The sequence below is a fragment of the Syngnathoides biaculeatus genome, chromosome 17 (genome assembly GCF_019802595.1).
Source record: "Syngnathoides biaculeatus isolate LvHL_M chromosome 17, ASM1980259v1, whole genome shotgun sequence".
Lineage (NCBI taxonomy): Eukaryota > Metazoa > Chordata > Actinopteri > Syngnathiformes > Syngnathidae > Syngnathoides > Syngnathoides biaculeatus.
Genome location: NC_084656.1, coordinates 1,237,263 through 1,252,492, shown reverse-complemented (window position 1 = coordinate 1,252,492; position 15,230 = coordinate 1,237,263). Strand labels below are relative to the sequence as shown.

The following is a 15,230-nucleotide window of genomic DNA, read 5'->3' as shown; positions in this document are numbered from 1 at the left end:
TTCTACGGCAGCAGCTCCTCACCTGCGCCTTATTGGCTCTAATTATGCCAGGTATTTAAGCCTCATGTGTTGTGTTAGTAGTTGCCAGTTCGTTGTATGAGACTATATGAGTCTGTGTGAGTATACGAGCTTCTTGTTTGTGTATTTGCCTTATAACCACGTCCCACCATTCATGTGCCACAACAGTCAAATCTAGTCAACTCTTGTTTTTCCTTTATTTTGACTTTCTGGTATCCGACCCTCGTTTCATGTTTTTTTAGACCTTGCCTTTTGCCACGTGTTTTTTTGTGCTTTCGCCTGTTTTGACTGGGCACATATGTATGATCTAGGCCTGCAATTAAACCACCCTCAACATCATATTACTCCCTCGGAATCTTGCATTTGGGTCCAACCCCTTGTTCCATGTTTGTGACAAAACAAATATACAAGGACCTAGCTGACTCAGACCCGATAAACGCTGCTCTGCAAGCGCAGTTGGATCTAAGAATTTAAAGCGTTCCACCTACGGTCAATCGAAGCGGTGACTTCCACAATGAATCATTGGGCCTCGCTGGTTGCAGTTCTCATGGACTGGGCTGGAGAGGGGATTTATCGACAGGCCGCCAACTCTTGTTTTTGATCCGGTGACTCCCGGCCCGTGGTGTTCACCTCCCGCTCTCGTTTTGTCGTTGCTTTATGACAGCTGTGATTGGCTCCAGCACCCCCGCAAGCCCTTGTGAGGATAAGCGGCTCAGAAAATAAATGTATTGCTTTTTGGCCCTTGCAATGTTCCAGGCCAGTTGACACCATGAAAGCATTAGTCTCTGGATGATTATTTATTTTAAAAATTTCATCTCCATTTGTGTGTGATTTTTCAAATGACTAACTTGTGATTGCGAAGCTCAGTCCCTTTTAGAAATTCCAGGTCAATGTTAGCGTGGAGTGAGCTCAAGGTAAGATTTGAAGCTGTGAAATATGCGTTAGACATCTGACACAAAGGGCAGATTGGCTTGCCGTTGTGCTCAACAAAAAAAATATGAGTTCTCCCGCTCTGGTAAAAATGTTCTGTGTACATCCACATATTTTTGTTCAGCTCTTCATTTTTCCTCACCATTTTAAGAGCAAAATAGACAACATTTTTCCAAAGATTGCGAGCCAACTGGGAACTATTTTCATTCAGTGCCAGTGCCAGTTTTACGAAAATACTGTGTTAACCTTGCCTGCTACAGTCACCTGACCGTGATCGGGAGACGCAGGGGAGTCCTCTTCTCCGGGGCCGAGGTCGTCTTCCTTGGGATTAACTCCTTTTTGTTTCTGTCATTGCACAGCTGAGTTGGGTGGCGGTAACAATAACGGCACGAAGCACTGATTTGCTACTCGAATGGCTTTATTGGCTCCTTTAAACAAAACTCTTCTCTGGTCGCAGTCACTAAACTTTTACTCTCACACTCCCACCTTCTCATGCTCCTTTTTATTCCTTTTTACTCTGCTGCACACACCTGCGCACTCCCACATTCACTCACACATCCACGCACACACACACTGAGTTTGTTGTCACGATATCTGTAATAAACTCAAGCAAAGCGCGGTAACAAAATGCACATTAAAAAAACTGAACTTTTGTATTTTCGTGCCTTCACGAGAGCTCCATGAAAACAAGCAAAGAACCGTGGGTTTGGCCACCGATGATTTACTGTATCAAAAGCCACACTGACATCCAAACTAATATACAATAATACGTAATTTTTCGTGGTTAACTGGGACCAGAACCACTCGATAAAAGTTAACCTCGAAGTAGGAGCTTATTGATATTCATGTAGGTACCAGAAAAAAATATGTAAACAGTATTTGTACTTTGCATATTTGAACAAAAAGAGTTCTTTAGTTCATCTTTGATTATAAAAACCTTGTTAAATTTATAATTTAAACATAAGTTATAAAACATTTACTATATTATATCACTGTATAGTTACCATTCATCACTCAGACTCTTCTGCTGAAGGCACTGCCAATGTAACTGAGTTGAGCTTTGAGATGGGGAGTTGTGTGTGTGTGTGTGTGTGTGTGTGTGTGTGTGTGTGGTGTGTGTGTGTGTGTGTGTTGGGGGGGGGGACCAGACTGTTTAAAATGTGTCAACAATACAGTATTTATACTTTGCACATTTGAAACAAAAATTACAACAGTACAAGTGTCTAATTAAATCTGTATTTATCAAAACCTTGTGCTGGACAATAACATTTTTATTGCAGTACGTACATGAGTAACATTCCTCTCTTGGAGAATCTTTTGCTGGAGGTGCTGAAAGTGGAACAGATTTTTATCTTTGAGGAAAAACATGGTGTTGTCTTTGTTTTTCCTTCTGCTTCAAATTTCCCCTGTACAAGGACATAACGCTGTCCACACAATTGCTCTACAGCTCATACCAAAGTGTCGTCAATGTCTTGTGCAAATTCTTCCTCTACATAATAAGCAGCATTGTTGTCAGCGGAGGAAGCTCTTCTGATGCCGTAACGCTTTTGAAATTCTTCAAAATAATCTTTGCTTGCCTAAAAGCCTCATCCTTGAGGGGGTGAATCCCTCCTTGCAGCTTCAGGTTCGTCAGCACTTTCTTCAGCCTCTTCATCATCGTCACCGGGCCATTTTTCTGCAATCCGCTATCCACAGAGCTAACACAGCTTTATTTCGCAGATTTACCATATGCACCAAATGCAGCCCTATGGGGGCACAAACCAGTGCAATCTGTAAGCTGGTCCCAAGCCCGGATAAATGCAGAGCGTTGCGTCAGGATGGGCATCCAGCGTAAAAACTGCCAAACAAATATGAGCGTTCATCTAAAGAATCCCATCCTGGATCGGTGGCCCGGGTCAAAAACACCCGGCACTGTGAACCGGCAGGGCGTCGGTGGAAATTCAGCGACAAAGAAGAGGAGGAGACCAGATCCGCCGTCAGAAGAAAAAGAGGAATGCACAGAGCCTACAACTGAGTGTAGGGACTTTGAATGTTGGGACTATGACAGGAAAAGCTCAGGAGTTGGTTGACATGATGATTAGAAGAAAGGTTGATATATTTTGCATCCAAGAGACCAGGTGGAAAGTTAGTAAGGCTAGAAGTTTAGTAACAGGGTTAAAATTATTCTACCACAGAGTAGATGGGAAGAGAAATAGAGTAGGGGTTATTTTAAAGGAAGAGCTGGCTAAGAATGTCTTGAAGGTGAAAAGAGTATCAGATCGAGTGATGAGACTAAAATTTGAAATTGAGCGTGTTATGTATAATGTGGTTAGTGGCTATGCCCCACAGGTAGGATGTGACCTAGAGTTGAAAGAGAAATTCTGGAACGAACTCGAAGTAGTTCTGAGCATCCCAGACAGCGAGAGAGTTGTGATTGGTGCAGATTGTAATGGACATATTGGTAAAGGAAACAGAGCTGTGGGATTTTATACGGGAATAAAGTTGATGAGCCACGCAATGAAGTTATGGGAAAGAATAATGGAGGCTAGACTCAGGACAGAAGTAAGTATCTGCGAGCAACAGTATGGTTTCATGCCTAGAAAGAGTCCCACAGATGCATTATTTGCCTTGAGGATGCTAGTGGAAAAGTACAGAGAAGGTCGGAAGGAGCTACATTGTGTCTTTGTGGATCTCGAGAAAGCCTATGACAGAGTACCAAGAGAGGAACTGTGGTACTGCATGCGTAAGTCTGGTGTGTCAGAGAAGTATGTTAAAATCGTACAGGACATGTATGATGGCAGCAGAACAATGGTGAGGTGTGCCTTAGGTGTGACAGAAGAATTTAAGGTGGAGGTGGGACTGCATCAGGGATCAGCTCTGAGCCCCTTCCTGTTTGCAGTGGTAATGGATAGACTGACAGATGAGGTTAGACTGGAATCCCCTTGGATCATGATGTTCGCAGATGATATTGTGATATGCAGTAAAAGCAGGGAGCATGCTGAGGAACAATTACAAAGATTGAGATATGCACTGGAAAGTAGAGGAATGAAGATTAGCCGAAGTAAAATATGAGCATGAATGAGAAAGGTGGAGGGGGAAGAGTGAGGCTACAGGGAGAAGAGATAGTGAGGGCAGAAGACTTCAAATATTTAGGGTCAACAATCCAGAGCAATGGTGAGTGTGTTTAGGAAGTGAAGAAACTGGTCCAAGTAGGTTGGAACAGCTGGCGGAAGATGTCTGGTGTGTTATGTGACAGAAGAATCTCTGCTAGGATGAAGGGCAAAGTTTACAAAACACTGGTTAGGCCGGCCATGATGTATGGACTAGAGACGGTGGCACTGAAGAAACAACAGGAAGTAGAACTGGAGGTAGCAGAAATGAAGATGTTGAGGTTTTCGCTCGGAGTGAGCAGGTTAGATAGGATTAGAAATGAGCTCATTAGAGGGACAGGCAAAGTTGGATGTTTTGGAGACAAGATTCGAGAGAGCAGACTTCGATGTTTTGGACATGTTCAGAGGCGATAGAGTGAGTATATTGGTAGAAGAGTGCTGAGAATGGAGCTGCCAGGCAAAAGAGCCAGAGGAAGACCAAAGAGAAGGTTTATGGATGTGGTGAGGGAAGACATGAGGGCAGTTGGGGTTGGAGAGGAAGATGCAGGAGATAGGCTAAGATGGAAAAAAAGATGACACGCTGTGGCGACCCCTAACGGAACAAGCCGAAAAGAAGAAGAAGAAGACCATATGTTTTGTTTTCTTATTAAAAGTTATTGAAGCGGTTTTATGGATGTTTACCACATCATTCTTTATGTAGCGACCATGGATTAATTCACGCCATAATGGCACACCACAAAAGCGTAACTTCTGCCATCTTTGATTATATCCAAAAGTTCACTCATCGTCATCATCTTCTTCCTCTTGGGTGCTTTAGAGGACGCTTTCGCATCAGCACAGCGCTTCTGCGGCATTGGGAATACCAGAGGTGATCGCGCAGCAGAAAGGAGGACAAAGGACAGGCTGGGACAGAAGTTGCTGGGTCAGGTTTGGATGAGGCGGAGCCAATCAGCTCACGAGATGAATCCACACATGCTCTCATTGGTCGATGTCACGTCAGGGACCAATCATCATGTACCAATGTGTCTTCCTGCAATATGCCAAAGGGATTTTTCTCCACCGAAGCTGCAAAAAATGTGAAGTGCGAAGTAGCATGTAATCCAGTAAACCAATGCTTATGTGTGATAAAAGCTCCTACTTTTTATTTGGTGGGTTTTAAGGGTGGACTGGGTGACAATAAGCTATTTATAAACTCCGCAATTCTCTTTGAACTTAGTTTGTATTGTAAAATTTAAATTGAGGTGGATCAAATGTATTTGATCTTTGTTTTTCAGACTAATCGTCAGATCAGACTCAATGAGCTACTGAAGGAACACTCCAACACTGCCAACCTTATTGTCATGTAAGATGCTTTCTAAGCTCTCTGCTTGACTGTTTGTGCTTGTCAAATGAGTTGTGTTGAATTTGAATGGGTAGATTATAACTGAAATCACAAGAGGCTAATGTATATATAAATTAAAATTGGTGATGTCATATGTGTATAACTTGATAACAGTGAAGACATGTTTTAAAAAAATCTAAATCACACTTCGTATGCTGGTTTGTTTTGATATAGATCCATGTCTCCTTTGGTTTAATAGTCACACCTCACATCCTATTTTCAAGACGTTATTTTTAAAGTTTAGGCATTAATAGAAAGGCAGTCCTTACTGGCATAGAAAATAGTCATGGCCTCATGAAATACTTTTTACAAACATCATTTCATGAAAATCCAGAGTTGCACAATTTATGTTTTGCCCTTAAAACTCTTCAGATACAAGAACCTAACCAATCATTAAATGTCTTGATGGAGTCATAATAACAGTAAAGACATGCCCTAACCCTATACAGGTAAAACACATTCCCAAATTAATTTGTATAGTATAAAAATAACTTTCATTCTGGTGTCTGCGATTGTGTGAATGTAAAATGGTTGCCTCATCCTGGGACCCCTGAATAATTGCAACAACATAATGAGGCTCACACCAGTGTTATTAACCAAAAAAAAAATATATATATAAATACGTACACACACTTATCCATCCTACAGTGGGGCAGCCGTAGAGTGTCTGCCTCACAGTTCTGAGGTTCAGGGTTGAAATCCCAGCCCACCTGTTCGGAGTTTTCATGTTCTCCCCGTGTCTGTATGGGTTTTCTCAGGGCACTCCGGTTTGCAGTAGACTGGAGACTCTAAATTCCCCCTGGGTGTGATTATGAATGCGACTGTTGTCTGTCTCCCTGTGCCCTGCAATTGGCTGGCAACCAGTTCATGGTGTAGCCTACCTCCTGCCCAATGACAGCTGTTATAGGGTACAGCACTCCTGTGACCCTTGTGAGGATAAGCAGCTCAGAAGATGGATGGATGGATGGATGACTTTTTAATCATTCTTATGTTGTTGCTGCAAATAAGTATTTTAACACCTGTGAAAATCAATCTTTGTATGTGGTATAGAAGCCATTGTTTGCAATTACTGAGGTCAAATATTTCCTGTACTTTTTCACCAGGCTTGCACAAACTGCAGCAGGGATTTTGGCCCATTCCTCCACACAAATCTTCTCTAGATCAGCCAGGTTTCTGGGCTGTTGCTGAGAAACAAGGTGTTTGAGTTCCCTCTAAAAAATTTCTATTGTGTTTAGGTCCGGAGACTGGCTAGGCCACTCCAGGACCTTGATATGCTTCTTACAGAGCCACTCCTCAGTTATCCTGTTTGTGTGCTTTGGGTCATTGTCATTTGGAAGACGCAGCCGCGACCATCTTTAATCCTTTAATTGAGGGAAGGAGGTTGTTCCCCAAAATCTCACAATGCATGGCCCAGATCATCCTCTCCCTAATACAGTATAGTCGTCCTGTCCCATGTTCAAAAAAACTTCCACCCCTATCCTTCACACTAGGGATGGTGGTGTTTTTGGAATGGTATTCTTCATTCTTCTTTCTCCAAACACAGCAAGTGGAATTAAGTTATACTTTGGTCTCATCTGTCCACATAACCCTCTCCCACAACTCCTCTTGGTAATCCAAATGGTCATGGGCAAACTTGAGACGGGCCTCGTTGTGTGCTAATTTAAGCAGGGGAACATTCCGTGCTATGCATGATTTTAAACCACTGTATTACCCACTGTAACCTTGGAAAGAGTGGTGCCAGCTCTCTCCAGGTCATTGACCAGCTCCTCCCATTTGGCTCTGGGGTGATCCGTCACCTTTTTATAGGATCATTGATACGTCACAAGTTGAGATCTTGCTTGGAACCCCACTCCGAGGGAGACTGACAGTCATGTTTAGTTTCTTCCATGTTCTAATAATTGCTCCAACAGTTGATCTTTTTTCTCCAAGCAGCTTGGCAATTGCTCCGTAGCTTTTTTTAGCCTTGTGAAGGTCTACATTTTTCTCTGGTGTCTTTGAACAGCTCCTTAGTTTTAGCCATGTTAGTAGTTGGAGTCTTACTGCTTGTGTGGGGTGGACAGACTTTATGCAGCTAAAAAGCTCCAACAGGTGCTTCTAATTAAGAATAATAAGTACAGTCTCGGTTGACTTTTTAGATGCTCACAGGTCTTTGAGGGCCAGAATTTTTGTTGATTGGCAGGTGTTCAAATATTTATTTGCAGCAGTAACATCCAAATAAATTATATTATATAGATGATTTTTTTAATGGCACAGGGGTTTTCAAAATTAAAGTGAATGTATCTTTTTGTCTTCTTCAGGAGCCTGCCATTGGCCAGGAAGGGTGCAGTGTCAAGTGCACTGTACATGGCCTGGCTGGAGGTGTTGTCAAAGGACCTGCCACCCATTCTTCTGGTGCGCGGCAACCACCAGAGTGTCCTAACCTTCTATTCTTAAAAAAAAAAAGTGAAATAGTCTCACATCCATCTGTGTCTGTTAGCAGACTACTGTATACTGTGTGTGTGAATATAATTATATATATATATATATATATATATATATATATATAATATATATATATATATATATATATGTGTGTGTGTGTGTGTGTGTGTGTGTGTGTGTGTGTGAGTGTGTGTGTATATGCAATGAACTGTGCACCTATGTTTTCACATATGACCTAAAAATATAAAGTCACGTGAATTCAATGCAGATCTGATTCCGATGGGGTAAAAATACTTGATAAAGATGTTGGTGTTATGTACTTTATGTACCTGCTCTTATTTTTGTTCAGGAAATGTCGGTATTTCCTAAATTATCTCCATTCTGATTCTCACCTGGAAATGTAAATTTCTCAAAACGCTTTGATTACTACTTTTGAAAAGAGTTTTCACACCATCTTTCACATTGTTGTGATATGGAATGGTCGCACTTATACATTTACTGGTTCTCGACCCGTTTGTGAAGCATCAATAATCAACTTTCTGCGTTCTAGAGTGCTTTGCAACACATTTTTTAAAGCCTTATGGATGTGCCTTCCAGTCCAATCAGATATTAATCACTTGGTCATATTATATTGGGTAAGAGTAAGTTAGATTTTTTTCTTTCTTTTTTGGAGTGAATTGCATGCATTAATTAAAGGTATCTCTTTAGTAGCATAAAAACCTTCTACCAGTTCTTCCCCCTTTGTTGTTTTGGGCTCCTGTGTTTTTCTTGCTATTAACTTTTGAGTCTTGCTTTTTACAAATGTTAATCTTTCTAATGCCTCAACTACTCTACAACAGACACCATATGGCTTTCAGGCAGTGTCTCAGACATATATGACTTGGTCTGGAATTTAAGATTTTATTTGTGGGTGTAGTTTTTCCGTTAGCAACTGTTTGTCATGTTAAAATAGTAGCCTCTTGTTGGTCATGCAGCTGCACGTTAACTAAATGGTTTTCAATTATATCTATCTTGTATTGTTCTTCCCCTGAACACAAACTCTCCAACAAGCTAGTAAACTTTGCCTTAATTCCAGAACAGACAAGTGTTTTGGTAAGCCATACCAGATAGGTCGCATCTTGTTTTCAATATTTTTCAATTCCACACCTATGTATGTGTATCTAAGTAATAACCGTCCACCCGTATAGGTCTCTTATATCTCTAAATGTAGCTCAGCTCAGATAGTGGCTGGTTCTGTGGGAACTCACCATATAACACATCCAGCAGTAGTGCCACAGTACACTTTACATTTACTCAACGACTCAGGCCCCTCACCCTGTCTTTATCATCTCTTTTGCCATCAGGATGTATGATGAACTGCTGTTTTTATCGAAGTGACCTTGTTATGAACTTGGAAGGCTTGCAGTTCTGAATAATGTGACATTAGAATGAGTCAGGTCTGAGTTAATGTTATACCTCTATGCATTTAAGTTTTTCACATATGTAATAAAATTCCATCTCACTATTTGAAAGGCTCCACTCGTTTCATTTCATTTAATCGGTAATACAAGACACGTTCCATTTCAAGAATCAGATCAAAGCAGGGGTCACCAACCTTTTACAAACCTGAGAGCTATTAATTGGCTACTGATTAATATAAAGGGGCTATACAAGTTTGATACACATTCCTGAAAAAAAGTAATTTGCTCTATACCTTTAATTGTGCATTTTCTCACTGTGGGAATGACAAATGTTATCTTGTATTAAAATTAAAATTATTATTAATTATAATCCTGTGTGAAAACACCAATCATGTTATTTCCCACAATCATTTTTGTAATGACTTAATAATGATGATTTCAGAAACATAATGGCCATATACAAAACTTTATTCCTTACAAAGCTCACTACACACCAATCAGTGTGGCCGAAAGCCACTGAATTATTCAGTGACTCTTCACCACACACTAAGAAATGGAAATGCTGCGATCCTCTGTTAGGTTTTGAAGGGTATGTATATTATGTATATTAAGAAAAAACTTCCCAAATACAATAACTGCCCATAACGTAATAATATACTCAGAACTACCCCTGTATTAATGTACGAATCCCACTAACTTTTTGTCATGCCCCTGGCATCCTCCCCAAGCAGGGTGTGGTCAGCCAATGAGTCGGCAAACACCTGCATCCTGTTTCAGCTGATTACATCCGGTACTTATAGGACACGGGGGACAACTTGTCCTCCGCCAGATCGTTGATTCCCATGCCTCGTTCCCGCACTCCCGTCTACCTGATCTAACGTGTACCGACCCTTGCCTGTTCTCTGACCATCCTAGTAAGCCTGCCTCTTCTGATACTGCTGCTTTTCCTGACTGACTCTATGATCTTTGACCACGGACCAAATAAAGGCTTTCTGTACACTACCTGCTTGCCTCTGGAGTCGTGCATTTGGGTTCGCCCTCAAGCCTCGTTCGTGACAGAACGATCTGGCCACAACATGGACCCAGCCGACTCCGAAGTCATCCGCCGATTGTTACAGTTCCAGAGCAGACGCCTGGCTGAGCAGGAGGCTGCCCTTCAGGTAACGAATCAACGTCTCCATGAGATCTGTGCCCAGCTGGAGCCGTGGCTAGAATCCCAAGCTAGCGCGGCTGCTACGCCGACGATGGTCACTCCACCTGTCACTCCGAGTCCACCCGTTTCGCCTGTTACGGACCCCTCCCATGCCAGCATAACTCCGCTCTCCCGACCGGAACGTTTCTCAGGCGACTCAGGCAACGTCAAGCCATTCCTTGTGCAGTGTGACCTCCATTTCGAACTGCAGGCGTCCGCTTTCCCCACGGACCGCTCCCGAATCGCCTTCGTCATTTCCCACATGACGGGAAGGGCGGAGGGGTGGGCCACAGCAGAATGGAGTCGCAACTGGGAGATCTGCCGTTCATGGACGACGTTCATCTGCGTGCTCACCCAAGTATTCCAGTACGCGACTCCGGAACGCAAGGCAGCTGACTCACTCATGACAATTCACCAAGGCCGTCGCCGCGTGTCAGACTACGCTATCGAATTCCGGATCCAGGCCGCCGAGAGCCGGTGGAACGAGGAGGCTCTCCATGATGCCTTCTACCAAAGACTTTCCCCACAGATCTGTGGTCACCTCATTGCCATGGATCTTCCTCCTTCGCTGGACGCCCTCATCGCACTGGCCCTCAAGGTGGATCAGCGCTTGGCCGTGCAGGGGCAGATGGACGGCATGACCGAGGAGGAGACGGAGAGGCTCAGCCCGGTCGCTTCCCAGCCGCCCACGCTGCTTACTACGTCGGAAACCATGCAAGTGGAGGGGCTCGGCGGCGTAAGCTCCTCCGCTGAGCTCCGCCGGTGACGAGAAGGGCGTTGTTTCTACTGTGGTCATCTTGGACACTTAATCGCCCGCTGCCCGGTTCGACCGAAGCGCTCCGACCTTAGGATATCTACGCCGGTGAATGTGCAGTATACTGTCGCTGAGTCAGGGCGGTCGCTTTTGCACCTCACCATAGGAACGGACTCTCACTCATGCCTAGTGACCGCGTTCATTGACTCCGGTTCAGACGCTAACCTAATAAATCCCCGTGTGGTCGAAGCATTGTGTGCGGCGACCTTCCCCACACGGCGTCTTCGTATTGCTTACACCGCACACAAACCTTATGTATGGGCTTTCCGGACACGCACACGGAGCACATTAGTTTCCACGTTTTTAACTCTAGCAGCAGTGATATAATCTTGGGGAGCCCGTGGCTCAAGAGACACAACCCCCACATTGACTGGGTCACGGGTCGGATAATGGCATGGCGTGAGGACTGTCACAAGCAGTGTCTCGCTGCTCGGGAGGACGGAGGGATTCAAGTTGCTGAAGTGTGTACTGCTTCTGAATTAGCCACGGTCCCCTCTTGCTACCATGATTTAAAGGAAGTTTTTTTCTGAGTCCAAGGCAAAATCTCTGCCGCCGCATCGGCCTTATGACTGTGGTATCAAACTCCTCCCAGGTATCTCACCTCCCAGAGGGAGACTGTTCTCTTTGACAGGACCGGAGCACCAGGCAATGAGGGATTATGTCGAGGAGTCTCTGGCAACCGGACTCATTCACCCGTCATCCTCACCAGCCGGTGCAGGGTTTTTTTTTTTTGTTAAGAAGAACGATTCCACTTTACAACCCTGCATCGACTACCGAGGATTGAATGACATCACGGTCAAGAACAGGTACCCCTTGCCCTTAATTGCTACGGCATTTGAACTCCTCCAAGGACCCCGGATCTTCACCAAGGACTGTGCAGCGTGTATCATCTGGTGCGGATCCGGGAGGGCGACGAATGGAAGACTGCTTTCAACACTCCCACAGGGCATTACGAGTATCTGGTGATGCCCTTCGGACTGACCAATGCCGGCTGTCTTCCAAAACTTTATTAATGACGTGCTTCGGGAGTTCCTGAACAAAAACGTATTTGTATACCTTGACGACATTATCTTTTCACCAGACCTGACCTCCCATATCCGACAGGTCAGAGAGGTGCTCCAGCGGCTCTTGCAACACCAACTATTTGTGAAATGGGAGAATTGCGAGTTCCACCGAGCATCCGTGTCCTTAATGGGCTTCATCCTGGCAGAAGGGGAGATACGGATGGATCCCGGGAAGATCGACGCGGTGCTTCGGTGGCCCACCCCCGCCAGCAGGAGGGACGTGCAGAGGTTCATTGGCTTCGTGAATTTCTACAGTAAGTTCATTCGCAACTTCAGCGCCATGGCCGCCCCTCTGCACGCCCTCACCTTTCCGCACAACGTTTTCGAATGGTCCAGGACCTGCCAGGAGGCCTTCAATAAACTTAAGACAAGTTTCACCACTGCACCCATCCTCATTATCCCGGATCCAGATCGCCAGTTCATGGTGGAGGTGGACGCGTCCGACTCGGGAATTGGAGCCATTTTGTCGCAGAGGAGTCCCAAAGACGGAAGGGTCCACCTGGGTGCATTCCCGTCTAGGAAGCTAACCCCAGCAGATAGAAACTACGAGGTGGGGGATCGCGAACTGCTGGCGGTCAAGACGGCTATGGAGGAGTGGCGGCACTGGCTGGAGGGCTCACAAGTCCCGTTCGTGGTCCTCACCGACCACAAAAATCTAGAGTACCTGAGGACCACGAAGCAGTTGAACGCCCGCCAGGCCAGGTGGGCTCTCTTCTTCACCCGCTTCCGCTTCACTCAGTCCTTCCGCCCAGGTTCCAAGAACGGCAAGCGGGACGCCCTCTCTCGGATCCACGAGAAGGAGCGCACGGAGTCAGTAGCGGCTCCTATCCTGGCAGAGGCGTGCTTTGTGTCCAGCTTCACCTGGTCGAGTCGCGGGTGAAAGAGGCCCTGGGTAAGACTCCACCGCCCGCAGATTGTCCGTCTGATCGCCTGTTCGTCATTCCATCACTTCGGGGAGATGTTGTCAATTGGGCCCATTCGAACAAAATGGTCTGCCACCCGGGTATGGCAAAAACTCGTTCTGTGGTCAAACAGAGATTCTGGTGGCCCAACCTCAGCAATTACGTGAAGGAATTCGTCAATGCCTCCCCGGTGTGTGCGGCCAATAAGACGTCCCGTTTACGACCGGTGGGTGAGTTGCGGCCTCCGTCCATCCCTTTCCGCCCATGGTCACACATCGCGTTGGACTTCGTCACCGGCCTACCGCCCTCTCAGGGAAACACAGTTGTGCTGTCTGTAGTGGACCGATTCCCCAAGATGGTTCACATCGTGCCACTTCCGAACATCCCGTCGACCAAGCAGACAGCCCAGCTGGTGTTGGATGAGGTCGTCCGCTACCACGGGTTCCCCCGGGACATCGTCTCGGACAGAGGTCCGCAATTCAGCGCCCGCTTCTGGAAGGAATTCTGCACCCTCATCGGCGCTTCGGCTAGTCTAACTTCGGGCCATCATCCGGAGTCTAACGGCCAAACAGAGAGGGTAAATCAGGAATTAGAGACTGGACTTCGATGCTTAGCATCTAGGGACCAGTTCACGCGGAGCCAGCACCTCAAATGGGTTGAGTACGCCCACAATTCCCTACCCTCCGCCTCTACAGGTATGGCTCCACTCCACGTTGTGCACAGTTATCCTCCCTCTCGGTTTCCCTCCTTGGCTACAGACTCCGCGGTGCCGTCAGTCCTGGCAGTGGTATGGCGCTGCAAACGGACCTGGGAGGCGGCCCGGAGGACGCTGCTGCGTATGGGCAACATCTACAAGTCCGCAGCGGACCGCAAGAGGAGGGCCACACCAGAACTCAGTGTGGGGCAGCGAGTGTGGCTCTCCACTAAGGATCTCCCGCTGCGGATGGAATCCCGCAAACTTGCTCCCAGGTTCGTTGGTCCGTTCCTGATCACCAAAATCATTACCCCGGTCGCCATATCACTTAGACTACCCAGGTCAATGACTGTGCACTATACGTTCCAGGTCGGCAGGCAGGAGTCGCAGTACACCCTGAACTGTTTGCCAGCCAATCACAGGGCACATGGTGAAAGACAACAGTCACACAATCACACCAAGGGCCAATTTAGAGTCTCCAACTAATACATGTTTTTGGAATGTGGGAGGAAACTGGAATGCCCAGAGAAAACCCACGCAGGCACAGGGAGAACATGCAAACTCCACACAGGCAGAGCCGGAATTTCAAACACGGACCTCAGAACTGAGAGGACAATACTCTAACCATTGGGTCCGCCGTGCTGCAACATTGTCAATTCACATATTTAAAATGATGCAATGCACGCCTACGGGGGCACAATCCAGTGCAATCTGTAGGCTGGTCCCAAGCCCAGATAAATGCAGAGGTTTGGGTCAGGAAGGGCATCCAGTTTAAAACCTTGCCAAACAAATATGTGCGTTCATCTAAAAAATGCCATACAGGATCAGTTGTGACCCGGGTTAACAATGCCTGCCCCCGACACCGTTGTAGGATGACTCTGGTGGTGGGGAGGAAGATTAAGAGGACAAAGGTAGACCAGAGAATCATGTGGTGAAAGCTGAGAAAGGAAGAATGTTGTGTTGCCTTTCGGAAAAAGGCTCTTGATGGACTGGAGGAGCTCCCAGAAGACTGGGCTACTCCAGCCAAGGGGATCAGAGGGAAAGTACTCTTTCCGGTAGGAAAGGGGAAAAGGAGACTTGGTGGTGGAACCCCAAAATACAAGAAGTTATACAAGGAAATAGATTAGTAAAGAAGAAGTGGAACACTGACAGGACTGAGGAGAGGTGAAAGGAATACATTGAGATGCGACGTAGTGTAAAGATAGAGGTGGCGAAAGCTAAACAAGAGGCATATGACGACATATGCACCAGGTTGGACAAGAAAGAAGGAATAAAGGATCTCTACAGGTTGACCAGACAGAGATAGTGATCAGAAGGATAAGCAG

General features: G+C 45.7%; 1 protein-coding gene across 6 annotated transcripts in view; it reads left to right on the top strand.

Annotated features, from left to right (window-relative positions):
• The window catches only part of slc12a2 (solute carrier family 12 member 2), a 149,350-nt gene extending 140,013 nt beyond the window's left edge, over nt 1–9,337 (top strand). For all 6 annotated transcript variants that reach the window (XM_061847504.1, XM_061847499.1, XM_061847497.1 and 3 more), the window contains 2 exons: nt 5,312–5,379; nt 7,716–9,337. In XM_061847504.1, the coding sequence (XP_061703488.1) occupies nt 5,312–5,379; nt 7,716–7,851 (204 nt within the window). In that variant the 3' untranslated portion in view covers nt 7,852–9,337. The remainder of the gene's footprint in view (nt 1–5,311; nt 5,380–7,715) is intronic.
• The last annotated feature ends 5,893 nt before the right edge of the window (nt 9,338–15,230 follow it).